The sequence below is a fragment of the Pelecanus crispus genome, chromosome 6 (genome assembly GCF_030463565.1).
Source record: "Pelecanus crispus isolate bPelCri1 chromosome 6, bPelCri1.pri, whole genome shotgun sequence".
Lineage (NCBI taxonomy): Eukaryota > Metazoa > Chordata > Aves > Pelecaniformes > Pelecanidae > Pelecanus > Pelecanus crispus.
In genome coordinates this window covers 67,725,989-67,742,833 of record NC_134648.1, presented here as the reverse complement: position 1 = coordinate 67,742,833, position 16,845 = coordinate 67,725,989, and the positions used below count along the sequence as shown (strand labels likewise).

General features: G+C 40.2%; 1 protein-coding gene across 1 annotated transcript in view; it reads right to left on the bottom strand.

Annotated features, from left to right (window-relative positions):
• SYNE2 (spectrin repeat containing nuclear envelope protein 2) overlaps positions 1-16,845 on the bottom strand; it is a 186,120-nt gene that overhangs the window by 132,953 nt on the left and 36,322 nt on the right. Inside the window, exons 28-40 of the mRNA XM_075712036.1 lie at positions 15,749-16,347; positions 14,720-14,899; positions 13,577-13,727; positions 10,844-11,002; positions 9,985-10,146; positions 7,458-7,559; positions 5,924-6,124; positions 4,758-4,923; positions 3,882-3,994; positions 2,907-3,109; positions 2,412-2,531; positions 2,022-2,310; positions 1,072-1,241 (exon numbers count right to left, since the gene is read on the bottom strand). Of these exons, the coding sequence (XP_075568151.1) occupies positions 1,072-1,241; positions 2,022-2,310; positions 2,412-2,531; positions 2,907-3,109; positions 3,882-3,994; positions 4,758-4,923; positions 5,924-6,124; positions 7,458-7,559; positions 9,985-10,146; positions 10,844-11,002; positions 13,577-13,727; positions 14,720-14,899; positions 15,749-16,347 (2,615 nt within the window). The remainder of the gene's footprint in view (positions 1-1,071; positions 1,242-2,021; positions 2,311-2,411; positions 2,532-2,906; positions 3,110-3,881; positions 3,995-4,757; positions 4,924-5,923; positions 6,125-7,457; positions 7,560-9,984; positions 10,147-10,843; positions 11,003-13,576; positions 13,728-14,719; positions 14,900-15,748; positions 16,348-16,845) is intronic.

The following is a 16,845-nucleotide window of genomic DNA, read 5'->3' as shown; positions in this document are numbered from 1 at the left end:
AACTTAAGAGTTTTGGGTTTTGCCCCTCAAGATTCATATCTTTTGGCAAATGACAAATAAAGCATAGCCTCACATACGTTAAGTACTCTTGCTTCAAGTTCCCTATTCCAGCTTCACGCTGCTGCCATTACTGTGTCACATCTGTTATTTTCAGGCCTGATCCTGCAATGTCCTGAGCATCTCTTCAGATGTGCTGAGCACCTCGTCTCCTGTCTTCAACAGACTTTGAAGAGGGTGCTCTGCATTCTCCTGTGTTGGATCCAATATAGCCAATTCTATATCTTTCTGAACGCCACTTGTATTGCTTGTACTGAGCGCTCAGTAATAAGAGAAGGCAACCGAATATTCTCAAAACCACTTATTTTTAATAATTGATTCCCTGGTCATTTTTGAAAAAGTATACAGCAGGCCTACTTTAGCTTCCATTGATTCCAACAGCAAAGTTCCCAGTGATTTTAGTGCAAGTCAGTTCAAGAACATTATGGCAGACAAACATCTTGAAAGTGTCTGCATGTGCAAAATCAGAACTTCGGTTTACGTTTACACAACACACCTGGAATCATCTGACGTGTTTTAAAGGATCAATTTGACTCTCAGACACAGTTGCCACAGTGCCAGCGACACTAAAGTGCCTTTGCTGACTTAACAATACCAGCTGCCACAGCCAAGAAAGCCTCTAACAGAGCCAGAATAAACCAGCCTTTAAAAACACTACTTCAAAAATCCCAGCCTCCTGACGAAACAAGGAGCATTGGGTGCACTTTCTTTTTTTTTTTTTAAACAAGAGCGGCTCAGCTACTTCAGTATCAGAAGGGAATCTGAGGGAAGCTGGGCAGACCCCATCAGCTGTCCTGCCATCCTCCTTATACCGCCTGGCTACCCCCGCACCTGACCGTTCAATCCAAACTGTGACATGTCCCTCCACAACACTGCAGAAATACATGTATTTTTGTAGGTATCTTGTTCTGTCCCCAAAGAACACAAATTAAATGGAACTGGTGCAGGAAGAAGAGAAGAAAGTTGATATAGCAGTAAGTGATCTGTACCGCCTCTTGGCAAATTCCACATTACCTTCTATATTCAGAGGCTAACTGACAGGTGCTTTCCCACTGGTTCTGGAGCTCAGAAATAGTCTGCTGAACCACTGGCTTCTTAATTTTCTCATTTCTCATTAAAGTTTCTCCTAGAGCTACCATGTTCTGTATTTTGGCCTCTCCTGCATCTTTGAGAGCTGTGATTTCCTGTATTAAACAAGAAGCAGAAGCAGTACATATACAACTATTTCAGTTACAGAATAAAAGATATTACCAATGAGTTTTTTCATACTTTGTACACTGCTGTTCAAGACAAAAGAATTCTCCTTCCAATATATCACATAACTTATACATGAACAGATAGATGATCTAGTTTTAGAAAGTCTGGGATAATGAAGCTGATTTATTAATTATTCTCTACATAACAAAACCAATAGTGTGCTGACAAATAAAAAAAATTGCTCCAAATCTTAGAGAGAGACATTTGTCACAATACTACCCCTTCCACAGAACGAAACATGTAAATCCCAGCATCGTCATCCTAAGTAGTCAGAGAGAGGAGACACCAAAGAGGACACTGGGGCCTGAGAGACCCACCCAGGCAGTGGAGCAGCCCAGCACAGCGGCGCTGCAGGACGCCCGAGAAGCCACACACTTTGCAGAGGCTCTCCAGACGCCCCAGCTACGTTACCGACTTCCCTCTCCCCCTCTGCAGTAGGCTATGATGGGAAAGTGCCTGGCCACCAGCACTTCATGAGTTCAGTGTTGCTCCACCCAGAGATGCAGCAGAGAATCTCATCTTATGTGCATAATAAACTATGCAAAAACAAAAAAACCACCCCCCTCAAACACGCCCCCCCCAAATAAGCCACAAAACCACAGGCAATCAGCAGTGACAGTATCTTTTAGGAGGTACTGACTCATCAAGCACTCCCCTGATACTAGCATGAGCTGTGAAGTGGAAAAGAAATACATTTAACACAATACCTTTATCTGATTAATCCTTTCATCTGATGGCAACTCACTTTCCTGTGAACTCAGGTTATTAACAGCCTCCTCGAGCTTTTTGATCCAGCAAGAAATGTCCTGGGCAAGTTCTTCAAAATTTTGTCCTTCCACTGGAAGTCTCTCAGTATTCCCTGCCATTTCACTCACATGTGTTATCAGTGTCTGGTATCTACTAATAAGATCACTGGCTTCTGAAATGGTTTCATATCCTGTCAGCCCAGCCTCCCTCAAGGAATTTGCTAGCTGAGCCATGGAGTCAAATGGTTTTCTGAAAAATAAAAAAAATTAATAATCATCTATTTGTTGTAACAACATGGAGCAATCTTCTTTAGAAGACAGTTCTGAGATAGAGACCAAAGAAATCAATACCTCTGCATTAATAGTGTTTCATAGAAGTTTTCAAGTTTTGTCTCATCTTTTTTGACCTCTTTTAGTTTTTCTTCCTGAGCAGTGAGCCATTCTTCCAAGACCGTGCTGCTTTCTTCAAGGCTAAAGACAGTATAAATACAGACACAGGTCAAAATGACAGGTATTACATGACTAAAACCTGCTGGCAGCAGTGTTTTGCTGAAAAAGTAACATAAATATCATGTGCCTGATCAAGCGAAGTTTTAAGCACAAGCTTAATTTTAAGTATCTTGGTTCATGTCACTGAAACTATCCATAAGCACATACTCCCATATAACGCTGAGTCTGCTATGAAGTGAAAAAACACAAAGTATACAACAAAATACTCACTACCCTTTATTAAAATACCATCTTTAATAAAAAGCAGGGTTGTTTGCCATTCACTATGGCTGTTTAATAATGAATCATTTTATATTACTTGTGATTAAAATGTCAGAAACTGCATTATGTCCCTACCTACTGAGCTGCTGGAGGGAAGCACCAAGTTCCTTTTCCCGTTTCTGACATTTGGAGATCAGTCTTTGTAGTTCTGCTTCTTGATCTCTCACACGGCTGTTAAGGTGGTTAATGCTTGCTTTGGGCAAGTAATGCTTCACTTTATTCAATAACGTCTTAACCTCTTGGATATCTCTGTCTTTGCCTTCAGATGTTAGGAAGCACTGAATTAGAGCACAAGCACAAGATGCATTTGTCAAATTTGCAGTTGTATAACAGTTATTTATGTTACAAGAGTTTTTCAACTCCTGTTATCTCCACCAATATTTTCTACAGCAATTCCAGTTCCTGAAAAGGAACATATGTTAATTCACAGTTTGCTGACTATTCCACTTGCAAATGGAAGAGTTGCCATTTGTAGAATAAGGAGAAAGTGAAACAGACTTGGATTTTCTTCTCTACAGCACAAATACAGAAGAAATAGGCAAGCAGCATTCAGATCTAGCACTGATATCACTATGTCTTCTTCTGCCGCTTAACTGTGATTGCTTCTTGCAGATGATGTGGCTTTTCCATCGCTTTTCTGTTGATTCTGTCCGACTTAAGAGTGAAAATCTGGCTACAACAAAGTGAATGCAAATTTTTCACATCTGTGTCCAATGGGGCTCAGAATTTCATTTTACTCTCTACATATTTGACTTTCTGCATCTTTGCACACTGAGGCATGTGGTCAAAGTCCATTGACTTTCACTGACTACTGTCCTGTCTCTCACTCGCCCAATTATGTATGAACTTGAAAAGTGATACTCCGTTTCAACAAAGTTTTGTTTTCATTCCACTTATTGAACCAATGCTTTAAGTTACATGAAATGTTCTTTCAGCCTCAAGTTACAAAACCACTGCAGGTGAATTCACTCCCAAGAATAGACTCCTGTGTAAAAAGGTAAAACTTCAAGAACAATCAGCTTTAGAGATTAGAACATTTTAATACTTTACCTTTAGCCTCTGCAGTCTTTCTTCCAGTATTGATTTTGTTTCTGAGGGGTCAAAGCAGTCCTTCAAAGACATCTGAGTGCTGCTGAACCAGTCATTAAAATTCTTGCACTGACCTGAAAAAAGATACATTCCAATTTTCTTCATTAATTGTATTCTGTAAAAGAAAATCCTGTTTAACATGAAGATTTCAGACAATTTGTAATTACATTTATCAGTGCTTCTGTCAAAGGTTGCTTTTCACTATAGACTGTGTGACAGAAAATGCTGCAGTTCATACTTTTTTTTTACCCAACATAAATTGACAATAAACATAGCTGTTTGCTTGGGAGGGACAGTCTGCTATACATAGCAGTTTCAGTAAACAAGACCTGGATTAGCCTATTGGCAACTTTTCTCATTTCCACACAAATAAATATTGCTCAAAAAATATTTAAAGATGAGACTACCTTTGGGCCTAATTCTACACCTGCACAACCCTGTGTCTGCATAAAAGAAAAAGTAACTCATAATGCTATTCACTCTCATAACTAAGATTAAATAAAAAATTACTGGAAAAAGTGAAAAAGTTTGATTTCTGTGTTTTTAAATGAAATGTTCTGACATTTGTTCCTGAATTATGCTTTATACCTCTTTTATCTGTTTTTTTTAAACTTAAAAATAAGAAACATAATACTTTGATTCAGATTGAGTGGTTTGTTGGAATCAAAAGCCATTTTTATCCAAATCTTTATCTTGTTCAGAACCCTGAAACAGTTTGAGATATCAAAGCAGTTTCAGACACTGAACCAAAAATAAATTAATTGCATAACTTTTTAGTGATTATGATGGTCAATACAAACCTATAAAGCCACATAAATGTGAAATGTGTTTGCTTACGGTTCAAAACACCAATAAAGTGATCTTGAAACACATGTTTCTTCTTATTAAATAAATCGGTGACACATTTAAGCTGTTTATTTAATTCATCCACATCAGGACAATCCGTCTCTTCTTGGAGTAATGTCACATGGTGCTTTTGTTGCAGAATTTTCTGGTGTATCTCCTAAAGTTAAAAAAAGGACAACTGTTAAAAAGCAAAATTTCGAAGTGCAAGCAGAAGTTCACTGTACAGAGCTGCTTTAGTACAAACTAGGAGTTTTGCAAAAAGGTTTAGTCCTGTTTATGTGTCTCTTAAAGGATATTGACATTAACAAGTCAATCAATAGGTAGATATAAGCACTAAACTCTGCTTGAGCAGTGTGTATACATCTGTATGCACACATAATGACACATACACCCACCCATGCACATTTTGGCATCACACAGAATAGATAAGACATGCACAGTAATATAGTATGTTCCAGAGCATACAATACCTAGAAGCTATAATGCCTTAGCTGCCATAGGCACTATTCCACCCCTAAATGCCTTACTCTGCATGTCACGTCCCTTTCAAGAGGGTTGAAAGGTAACTTAGAGGGAGCTGGGAGAATTAATTAAAAGCTATATCTTTCTTCCAATGCCTGTGATTTCACTGCCCCAAACACTACTGGTCTGATACCCAGAATGTGCACAATCCACTCACTGCTCAACAGGAGGTTTAAATCTTGCCAGCCTTGAACCTCCAAGCAGGAAGCAGCTCTTTCTTCACCTCTCTCCCTGGTGCAAAGAGGATGGAAAGTTGGCTTAAACTGCCTACTGGGAGCTCCCCTTGCAGGCAGGCTCAGGTGGCACAAAGACAACCTCTGTATATCACCTAGTCTTGGAAAAGATAGAACCCAGTACCCCAATTACTGCTTCAACATATCTTAGGTGGTATACCGTTGTTGTGCCTATTACTAACCATATCCAATAGCTGCAAGGGTTAACTAACTACATCTGATAACATCCAGTGAAAACAGGCTTTTCATTCACGTTTCTAGCAGCTTAAGGAAATACTCAAGCTAGGCTCTTCACTTATTCCAGCAGTTTATGACACATACAAGAGAAACACTTACGAAGACTTGCCCAGGAGAGAAATAATGAACAAAATTATAAAAGATGCATAATTTGTGGCACTCTACCTCTAGTTTAGTAAAGATCTCTAAGGTGTCAGAAGGAGATAAAGCTTTTAAAAGTGATTCAGTCATTCCAATCTGTGTCTTGGCCCGATCAAGGTCCCCTTTTAGTTCTGCTGTATTCACACTGAGTTCACTGGTCCTTGGCTTCGTTGACAAGAGCTCTTTGATTAGCTCCATTTTTTGCACAACAGATGATCTGATGACCTTAAAATTGGAAATAAACATACATAAGAAATTATACAGGATTGATTTCCAAGAATATTACAGAACTCCATGATAGACATAAAAAGCAATGAAATCATCTGAAGTGCAGACATTTCAATCACAGCTTGTTCCAGTTTCCTTCCCTCCCACTCCACAAATTAAAAAATAACAGTATTTAAGCCCTGCTTTTCTGAGGAATGATCTCAGTTCATCTTTATTAGCGATGCATTTACTGGTGCTGCTTTATTAATAAATTTATTTGTCAGTCTACTTCACTGTCTACTCGCAGCTGGATAAAGGCCTTACATGCGCTTCAGGTACCAGGAAAAAGAGGGTGCCAGCTCTCTCTGTAACACACCTCCCTGCAGTGATCCCACTAGGTGAAATTCCCCACAGTGATACAAAAAAACAGGCAAGGACAACAGAGAGGTGGGGACCTCTGGCTTGAGACTAGTCACTAAGGAGCAACAGGTCCTTAACCTTATCCTTAAGCCTTCCATAGATCTGCATGAGACAGCAGCTCAGTGGGATCATGGCCACATGCTGAAACACCACCCCAAGGGACTCGGGGTGTCTGGTGCTCCCAAGGAGCATAATGTGCGCGGTACAAGGTTGCAGAGTCCGTTCCTAAGCTCCTTAGATCACTTTACCCAGTGAAACTCCTCTGAGTTCACTGCCTGCTGAGGATAAACACACAAATAGCCAAACCAGGTCAAGCTCAAGGTGCATCTGACAGAGACTGGGAGCAGATCCTTAGGGAACTGGTATAGGATCAAGGTAAACTAACGTGGTCTCAAACAGCAGAGAAGGATTTATTCTTTGCTGTGTGAAGTTAACACAAAAAGATGATTTCCTTGCGATATCCCGAAGGAAAACATCACAGCAAACACCACTCTATGCAAATAGCTAAACACTACCAAGCTACATTAAGCCATATCCAGGTAAAGGTACAGTTTAAAACAGACAGTCAGCATGCTGAGTTGCTGGGATCCCCAAAGGGATGACAAGGTCCGTTGTGCCTTGGTTCTTGGCCAATAGCTAAAAGCCAGATATCACTGATTTTGGCCTCTTTCAGCAGGCCTGCAAAACGGTTGGCTCAGGTCTAAATCCCTAAAAGGACTGAGAGAGGCCATTGTGTTTAAAATGATTGGTTTGGTTCTTAGAGCTTGAGAAAGACAACAAATGAAATGCCGCTGCTAATAGCCAACAAATACCTCCGATTCTCTTTATGTAGATTTAAGTCAAACCAAGAAATTATTGTGGCAAAGACGATACTAGAAGCAGGGCTGTAGTAATGAGTACTGGTGTATTAGTTGTAAAAGCTTCTTCGTACCTGTAGCTCCAGTGGAGGTTCATTACTATTCAGAAGTTCTTCTATCTCAGCCACCGTGTTGTCAAATTTCTGGAGTTTCTGCTCTTGGACTAGTAAGCATGCCTAAAGGTGGAAAAAAAACCACATTGGTAACTGTGTTTCCCCCCAAATTAAATTTCCATGTTTCTGTTAGAAAATTATATTAGTAATACTCTGATTCTGCATTTTGGCATATAAAGCTCCCACAACTGGTCCATCTCCTGACTTTCATTTTAGCGATTTAGACATTTTTTTGTATTAGAGTCAGAAACACTGTGTTTCTCAGGCAAAGCAGTTGTTAATGCAAAACTAGCATAGATTTAACAATCTTAATTATTTTACTTCTATATTAACCCAAGTGAATTTGCAGGAAAATAATCTTAATTTTGTATTTATTTCTTGCTGCTTCTATTAAAAAGGGATATTCTCAGATGTTATAGACTTAAAGTCAAGAACTGGCATCCTGATTATACCCTTTGGTAGGGACGTGATAATACAACACGTGTTGTAAGCACTTTTTTTAATGTAAATCCTCTGCATATGAAAAGACCTCTACGTATTTGAATGGATTTTGGAACAAGCCAGTAATGTGAAAGTAAAATACCAGCTTCAACTTATGAAACAGGATATATCTAAAATAGTCACATTGTCTCATATTCCCAAATTGATATTCCAAACTCCCTCAGGACATAGTATTCCTTTGCAGTCTCTGTACAAGCAATCATCAAAACCCATTCAAGTGCTGCAGCCCTTAAAAGAGTTCCCACTTGCATACCGGCTACAGGGGAAAGCAGAACCTCTCTCACATTATTTATGCTGTTAAATATACAGTCAAATAATTCTTTACTCTGTTCTTTTGTGACAGGCTTCTTGAAAACGCATGCACCGGTGCTCTGCTGGGCAGTCACAGAGGACCCTGGTTACAACCCTACGTAACATGATACACATTGCAACTGTTGGGGTTCTTTTTGTAATTAACATTAACGTAGAGATGTTTAGGATCAACAAAAGAAATAATAATAAATTGATAAATGAACCTGACACCCTCTGCACTTCAAATCATTTTACAAAAATACCAATGCACAGAGTTCAGTTTTCTCTCCTTCTATTCTGTTTTTATAGTAGCTCATGGGAAACATGGTTTCTCTCTCCCTTGCCCTCTCCTCCCCTCTCTTTTGAGAATTGTCCTCTCGCACGGGAGCAGTGGAGTAACCTTAGTGCAGCCACCACCAGCACAGCCCTTCCTAAGAACCAGTAGAGGCAAGTCAGGGGCATGGTCACATCATGCCAGGCTTGAGCAGTTTCCAGGTAACAAAATGGCTCTGGGGATGCAGTTGCCAGCTGGTGCATTTTTACTGGAGGCCTCAGGGACCTGAACTACTCCAGGTAAATTCTAACAATACAGTGGTAAAAGCAATAATAATCTGACAAAATATCCACCTCTGCACAGCATGTATACTACTGTTCCACTGGGAAGATCTACATACAAAGAACACCTTGGCTTTTTACTACTCTGCAAATTGAAACAAATAAGCAGCACTAACAGTAGCAGTAATGCTGCAAATAAGCATACTAAAAACCAGGGCATTTGTAGCATGTAAACACTGAGAAAAAACTGCCTGCATATTTTCAAACGAGCGGATATGGGATATATTTATGTCTCAACCCCAGTCAAGCAGGAAATTATTTTTGTTTAGTCGGTACTGGCTATAACCACAACGAAGCAGCGCAGCTTGTCCATTATGGCCCTAAAGTCAGAAATAAAAATATTTACTCCTATATGTGAGGCTCTTCAATGGCACAGAGCTAGTGCATGTGGTTTTACACCCAACTACACCCCGATACCAAGAGTTAATGCTATAATTTGTGTGAAAGGGGCATGGGCAGCCCAGGCTCTGCTGATGTCTACCCGCGTGCAGCCCCTGGAGACCCTTAGCAGCCAGCCACTATTAAGGTTGCAGTAAGTTACACTGGGGAGCACACTGGGACAAGGATCACAGGAGCAAATAAGCCACCTCTGCAACCTCTTCTTGAACTGTGCATTGCCCAGCCATTTCTGAGGCTCCAGTACCTTCACCGATATGCAATTTCTAACTAGAAAACTAATCATTAGCCTATACACACTCTCTTCCCCTTCTTCTCTAGGCACAAGGAAATAATGTGCACCTCTGCACTTAAACTACAAGCTTTACAGGCCTTCTCTTTGCTGTATGTTTGTACAGCACAAAGGAATGAGGAGGCTTTTGTAGTCTAAAGCAGCATTTGCAGTTTTGCATTAATTTAAAACAATTTAGTATACATCTACGCTATCAATCAGTTTCCAAGGCCTGCATCCCCAATACATTATGCAACATCTTCAGTGAAACTATCCATGCAGATACAATTGCAAATGTTACAACTTCCTCTGCTGTTTGCAGTGCTGATATTTCTATGTGACGTGCACGTTTATAGTCCAAAGTCCATATCACTGCAGTGTAAGTTAAGGGTAAAAAATTTCCATTCAAATTACCTTCAACTGCGTAAGGTCCTCTTCGGTCAGATGATGGTTTTCTGCGTTCTTAAGTTCTGCATTTGTCCAAGCGTCGATTGTGCCAGATAAACTAAGAAGTTTTTCCCACAAAGCCTGAGCTCTTCCCAAATTATCACAGTAGTTTTCAGTCTTTTCATTGATCTACCACGAGATTTATATGCAGAAAACACACACAGATTTAAAAAATATTGAGTTATATTCCAAAAGCAACAGCAGCAAAATAAAATCGGAGTGAGATGAAACCACCCACGAAAACAAGTGCAGCAAGGGAAAAAAAAATCTCATGTGTCTTCACAGTGAACTGGTCATGGAGAAGATATTTAAATCCCTGCCACACATGTCGCCAAACATACCAATCACAATGGCAGCTTGCCAGTTTTAAGGCAGGTTTAGGAAGGAGCCTTGCTCATTAATGTTTATCTACTGTCAGTAAATACCATCTAATCTCAGTATTGATGCACTGCTTAGATCGACAGCGGCAAACATGTCTCACCAAAAGCACCAGCACTGTAATTCTCCAGATTGTCTCCAAAGTCTAAATCCACAGAAGTTGTTATGGAAGCTTACAGATTCATGCAGAAAGCACAAATATTACCTTTCTGCATTTCCTAGAATTATTTATTGTCAAGGAGCACCCATGATATAAACTACCTGAGAGATCAGAAACATTACGCCAATAGACACTCTGCAAGCTTTGCTCTGGTAAACACTTGGATTTATCTCTTAAGAATCTTTACCATATTGCACTTAATTTCTTCCAAATATTACACACGCGTCAGAATCAATTAGTATAATGCATAACAGATAAGACCACCCTGATAATTTACTTTTTACATACATCCAGCCATCTGTCCACAATAATGTTAGCCTCATTCTCGAACGGAGGCTCCTCAAAGCTTCTCATTTTATTGAGCTGGAATTGAAGGTTTTTGCAGATCTGATTTATTTTGTCTACATCTTCAGAATGATCATTAAATTCCTCTTTTGCCTCTTCAATCTGTGAAAAAGACCAAACGGATACTTATGACAGTTTATTCAGCGAAACATTTTTAACTAATGTGCTGTTCTTTTTAGTTTAGAGAAATAGCAGCATTATCTATTTGATATAATATGATGAGACTAGGAATGTATCCTGTGTTGTTACATCCCTGTCATGCTGATAGGAACATTCCCCTGTTAGAAATCCATATCATCCTGTTACTGGCTGCTAAACAGCTGAGTGGGAACTATGGATAATATATTTCTGACTAAGAAAGCCAAAACCACAGTTTGCTTTAAAAGTCATAATTGCAAGATCCAAGGAGACTGTACATCCATACACAGAACCTTGGTTACAGAAATAAACAATGCACAACGTAATAATCGTCTGAGATACTATTACAACTCTAAAAAATATAACCTGGCCATCTTATCCACAGGTTTTGAACTACTTTTAAAAAAAACCTTAAATCCTACTTAAACATAGCCACTGTCAAATATGCCATTGCCAGAAACTGAAACATCCCTTTTTCCTACTTTCTATTTAAACACTAGACTGCTTCTTTGTGCTTAATTGTAATGCCAGTGTTTACAAACAACATGGAAGCTCGCTGGAAAAGAAACACTGACCTCTAGTGTTAGGCAATTTGATATTAAAAGCTCTCCTTATTTCCCAGAGACAAGCACTGCATCTTCTCATACGGATACTGCCAGACACTGAGACGAGGGGAGTGCCGGCACAGCAGCACTCACGAACCAGAACAAGGTAGAGAATCTTCTCTGTTATTATTTTATATAATTATAAATAACAAATCATCAGCGCTCTAGCACATGCCTTGTACCGTGCCGCAGCTATCGCGGTGCGCAATTCTGAGAGCGGGAGTCACAAAACGCAAGGTGAGGAGGAAGGGTTGTTAACAGAGCAAGGGGTCTCCATCCAAGCAGGGGCCGGGGTACGCAGGTGATCTCCCCTGCAGCAGGAGCGACACGAGGTGCCAGAGGCCTCACTGGTGAAACCAAGAAAAGACCCTGCCTCAGCTGAAGGCGGGGTGGCACACACGGACACTACTCCATTCCCTGAGGGAAGAAACCGCTTACGTTCCTTCTTAAATTTAACCATCCCAGGCACTGCCTGAGAGCCCATGTTCCTGAACGAGATGGGTGATGCCTCATCAAAAAGCCCAAAAATGGGATCTGAACAAGCAGTTATGTAACCCAGCCAGGAAATGTGAAACCTGTACAGTAAAATGGTCACGATGGACATAGAATCATAGTAGAATCATAGAATGCTTTGGGTTGGAAGGGACCTTGAGAGATCATCGAGCCCAACCCCCCTGCAGTAAGCAGGGATTGAACATGTGACATGCTGCTGTTCGCTAATCCATTAGCCATGGACAACTATGTCCAGTGGTTGTATTCATCTAGCCAACAACAATGCAGCTAGCTGTCCATTTTTTGTCTGACAAAGTGGTAATCTTTAAACTAAATGAGGGGGTGTCCAGCAATACCTGCTCATTCAGTCTCACCAGCTAATGTAAAAGCTACTGCAAATGTTTAACTGCTATCAAAGACAGCATGGAGCAAAAGTTGGTTACCGAGGCCAAGGCTCTTAAATAGAAGGTCTGTCTTCTAAGTAGGTTTGTAACATAGGAGAAGCGAGAGGAGAAATACCAAACTATGTCATTACGGCTTCTAACTGCAACACAGTTTGGTCAGCAAAGTCAGTGTGAGGGCAGAGATTCATGCTGCAAATGTCAACAGCTCAAGGAAATACTGTATCATCAGCCCAGTCAAAACCATTTTGGCCTCCAGAAGTCCACATCCCAAGGCAGCACCATGCTGGCTATCCCCAAGCTGTCTCTGAGCATGGTGGCAATGACGTACAGCAAGGTACACATGCTGCAGCCTGCGAAGCAGGACAGATCTGTCATGGCCCGGTCTCTGAGCAGATGTATCGTGCTGACACAAGCCTTACAGCTCCCGTTCCTGATCCTGCTTGCTCAGGGCTAGCTGAAGATCTCTGCACAGCACTGCACGGTGCAGACAAACCCCGCAGCCCTGCCTGGGACCCAGTGACATGAGCAAGGAGAGGATACAGATCTAAATTCTTGGTTATAAGCTACAGCAACAGCAGAGAAATAAGCAGCCCCAAGGAGTTGCATTGCCTATTATTTTTGCTTTAAGTGGCACAATTTTTTAAATTATCTTCTTAGTAACAAATGAATTTGCTATTTTTGTATATTTACAAACTGCCCACTATAAGGTTTTTAACTCGGTAGAAAACAGAAATATTCTAAATGGCTGATTTTAACACATATTTTTGGTAGGACAGGATGTCATCTTATTGTGATACTAGATCATAGTTTTTCTATTTTTTTTTTTTTAATCCCTCCCCTTTAACAAGACCTCGATTCACTAAGCAAAGCTAGTAATTATTTAAAACCAGGTATGGTCCCTAAATGTATTTTGGAAGCCAAAGTGAAAGCAAGATCTTCACATTTGCCCTGAAGACTGGGTGTGCAAAGACAACCCTACACCTGAAAGCTCCCAGGAAAGGCTTTTCTTTCCTTTTCAGTAAGTTCTTGTTACTCACCTTTGTTATTAGTCTGTTCAAATTCTCCTTCCCCATGTAAGAAGTTTGCTGTGAAAGCACAATCTCCTGTTTCTGGATGATGCTGGTCAGACTAGTTTTGCAGCTTTGATACTGCTTCAGGAGCTCCAGAGCCCTTGCACACTGCTCCTGGCTATTAAAAAGAGATGTATTATTTATGGCCTAAGCACAAAACAGCAGCTCAATCTCTTGTCTGCTTCCTTCTCCTATATTCAAACGTGTGGGGAGTTTGACTACTATGTTTGGAAGAGAGAAAAGGAGGGATAAACTGTACCAGTCAGAAACCCTGATACCTGGTGTAATATTTGGACAGTTTTTGGAATCAGAAATGCCCTTCACCATCATATGCCTCTGATTCACATTTAACTGTGATGTGACCTGAGCAGTTCTCTTCATACGATACTCTCCACTGAAAGGTGAGCTCAGTCACCAGTAAACTGAAATACAATGTGCAGCAGATATTCAAACAGCTTGGGTGTTGGACAGTGGGGAACACCACCTCAGCCCAGCCTTCAGTGGGATATGATATCAGATTACTCCCACTGACACCTGTGCAAGCCATGAGGATTAACCAGAACTGTGCCAGTCCAGGCAAAGCCTCTAGGCATCTTTAAAAACTGTAAGAGAAGGACAGGTGCGCTGGGTGATCAACCATAGCCTTTCCCAGTCCTCACTCTCACAGACTTATCAAACCAAGCTCCTTCAGTCTCTTCCTGCATAAGAGACTGTTATCCCAGCAGTCCTCTTCCATTTTTTTCCATTTGACTTTTCTTTTTGAACGTGCTGGAATGAAATTCACAGCAAATATAGAAGACTCATCATTCCCAGCAGCAACCAGGTTTTTCTTTTGGATACCAATCAAGTGCAAACACATCACTGCATACCTGCTAAATGATGGGACTGTGATATCTTAAAAATAAAAAAAATTCACAAGCTTTGGCTGCAAGCTTCTATGTGCAATTCTTGGCATTACGATAGTTTACAGCATCATAATAGTAACATTTGCTACTGTATCAGTATTTAATTTACTTTGAAGTATGGTCTAATGCTTTTCTGCTGTTTCATTTTACGAGCAAACTTCTTACTTCTACAATAACACTGTAAAATGTAACTTTTTCTCCTTACCATTCAGCAAGTAAGAGTTTTGTATCCTCCCATAACCTCTCTGTAACTCTGCACTGTTCAACTGCTTCCTCTGCTTTTTCCTCTTTGATCTGTGGGAGCTTATTAGCAATTTCTCGCATAGGTTTCATTTCAACAGCAGCACAATCCAATTCTTTTTCCAGTTCCGTTAATGATTTTACCCTTTATTAGAAAAAATGAAATACAGCCTTACATGTAAGCCTGATTTTTTTCCCCAATGTAATTACCAAGTTCCCTAGAAATTCATCCTGAGCTGCACATACCACCTATATTAAATGACATCATAAAAAGTCTAATTTGATCTTCAGTTCATGTAATTTAATGCAGTCCTTCAGATGAGTTATGCTGACCTAAGCCCTTTGAGAAAGTAATCCAAAATCCTGAAGTCCAATAGGGTCTGTATGAACACAGTGAATTATTTTCTATTAAAAGGTAAGTGCATTCTGGCTATCTTAAAATATGGTCTAAGAAAGGAAGCTATGCCACAGAACGGGATTCCAGAACTTAAAAAATGGTCTCAACTTATAAACTCCTCTCCCCTCCCTTTTTCCACCCGCATAAACAGTAGTGAATTGTTTATTTGTCCTTTGCAAGGCTGCAGAGAGCTCCTCTGAAACAGTATCGGAGACACGCAGATCATGTTAGTGGCCTTCTTGGGGTGTGGTAAAGTAACACAAGGCTTCTACAGCACAGAGCTTCACACCACCCGTGTCAGTGCTCAGCAATAAGACCCATCTCCCTGTTTGATAGTTTTCTTACTGAAAACTATGATCATAACAATCGACTTCCTTCTATTTTTTCTTCATCAATGCTGCTTTGAAGACATACACAGAAGTTTAAAAGAAAAGTTATTTAGGCTGTGAGGCAGAGAATAAACCATAGGCTCACAACGTCTTTCAGTGTTCCAGATACTTCAAGGCACATTGAAGTATCAGCGCTCTACTGTGAAGGGGCCACAGGCCCTCTGAGTTCACTGAAATTATGAAATTAAGACTTTAAAAAAGAATTCACCTTTGTTGAATAGCTGGAATTGTTGGATCCTTCAAGCCTATTTTGTTAATTCTGTCACGTAGCTCCTGAATGTTTTTACGGAGTTCACCGTTTTTTGTGGAAAAAATCTTGTATAAGTCTTTTTCCTCTGTAAGCATCTGTTCACTTGAGGGATTATAAGTCGCATTTAGCTCTTCAGATAAAGTCAGAACAAGGCTTTCACAGCAAGTCTTTCTCCCACATTCAGCATCTTCCAAACAGATATCAACTGTTTTCAAGCGTTCATCCAAACATTTAGCCTCTTCTGCCATATGAGAAACTTCTTGTGCAGCCTCTCTCAATGCTTTTCCCTGTATTTCAGGTTGACCTGAGGGATCTGTGAGACATTTGATGGAAGACTGAATCTTCCTCAATGAGGCCATAAAAGCTTCCAGATCTTTAAGAACTGTCTCGCGGATCTGCATTTTATGGCTCATTTCTTCAAGCTGGTTTTGATAGTAAATCATAATTTTACTTGCAGCTTGCAGGTCTATTGGATTAAACTCATCTCTTGCTGAACTATCTAGGTGTTCCAATTGTTTGCACACTTCGATCTGATTTAATATGGATCTCTGTAGCTCCTGAAATTGAGAGAATACCCAACAGTGTTAGCAAGTGAAAGAAAATCTGTATCCTGCAATCAAGCTGAACGTACGACTGAAAAAACAATTATACTCACAATAAAATAAGTGTGCTAAACAGGGTGGTTAAGAAAGAAAACCTCTTTTTTCCTACTCTAGACTTTGGTGGAGGGAAGGAAAAAGAAGAAAAATAAAATAAAATAAAATAAATAAAATAAAATTCCACACACGGGGAATTTAGTCAGCACTATAGAAAGCCCAAGCCTCCTTCCAGCAATCAGACAAAAAGGAGGGAAAGATGATGAGAGTCCTGGGACCAAAACCAGCAGGCCCTCACAGCAGGAGATCACTCGGAGCACAGGCAGGCACATAGATGTTTGTTACTCTGCCATCTTTTAAGTTCTTTATGCTATACTTTTGGAGGAGACTTACATGCATTTAAAAATCTCTTGGTGAAGTCTGCATGCTATCTGGCTACAGCCCGCAGACAAACAGCAG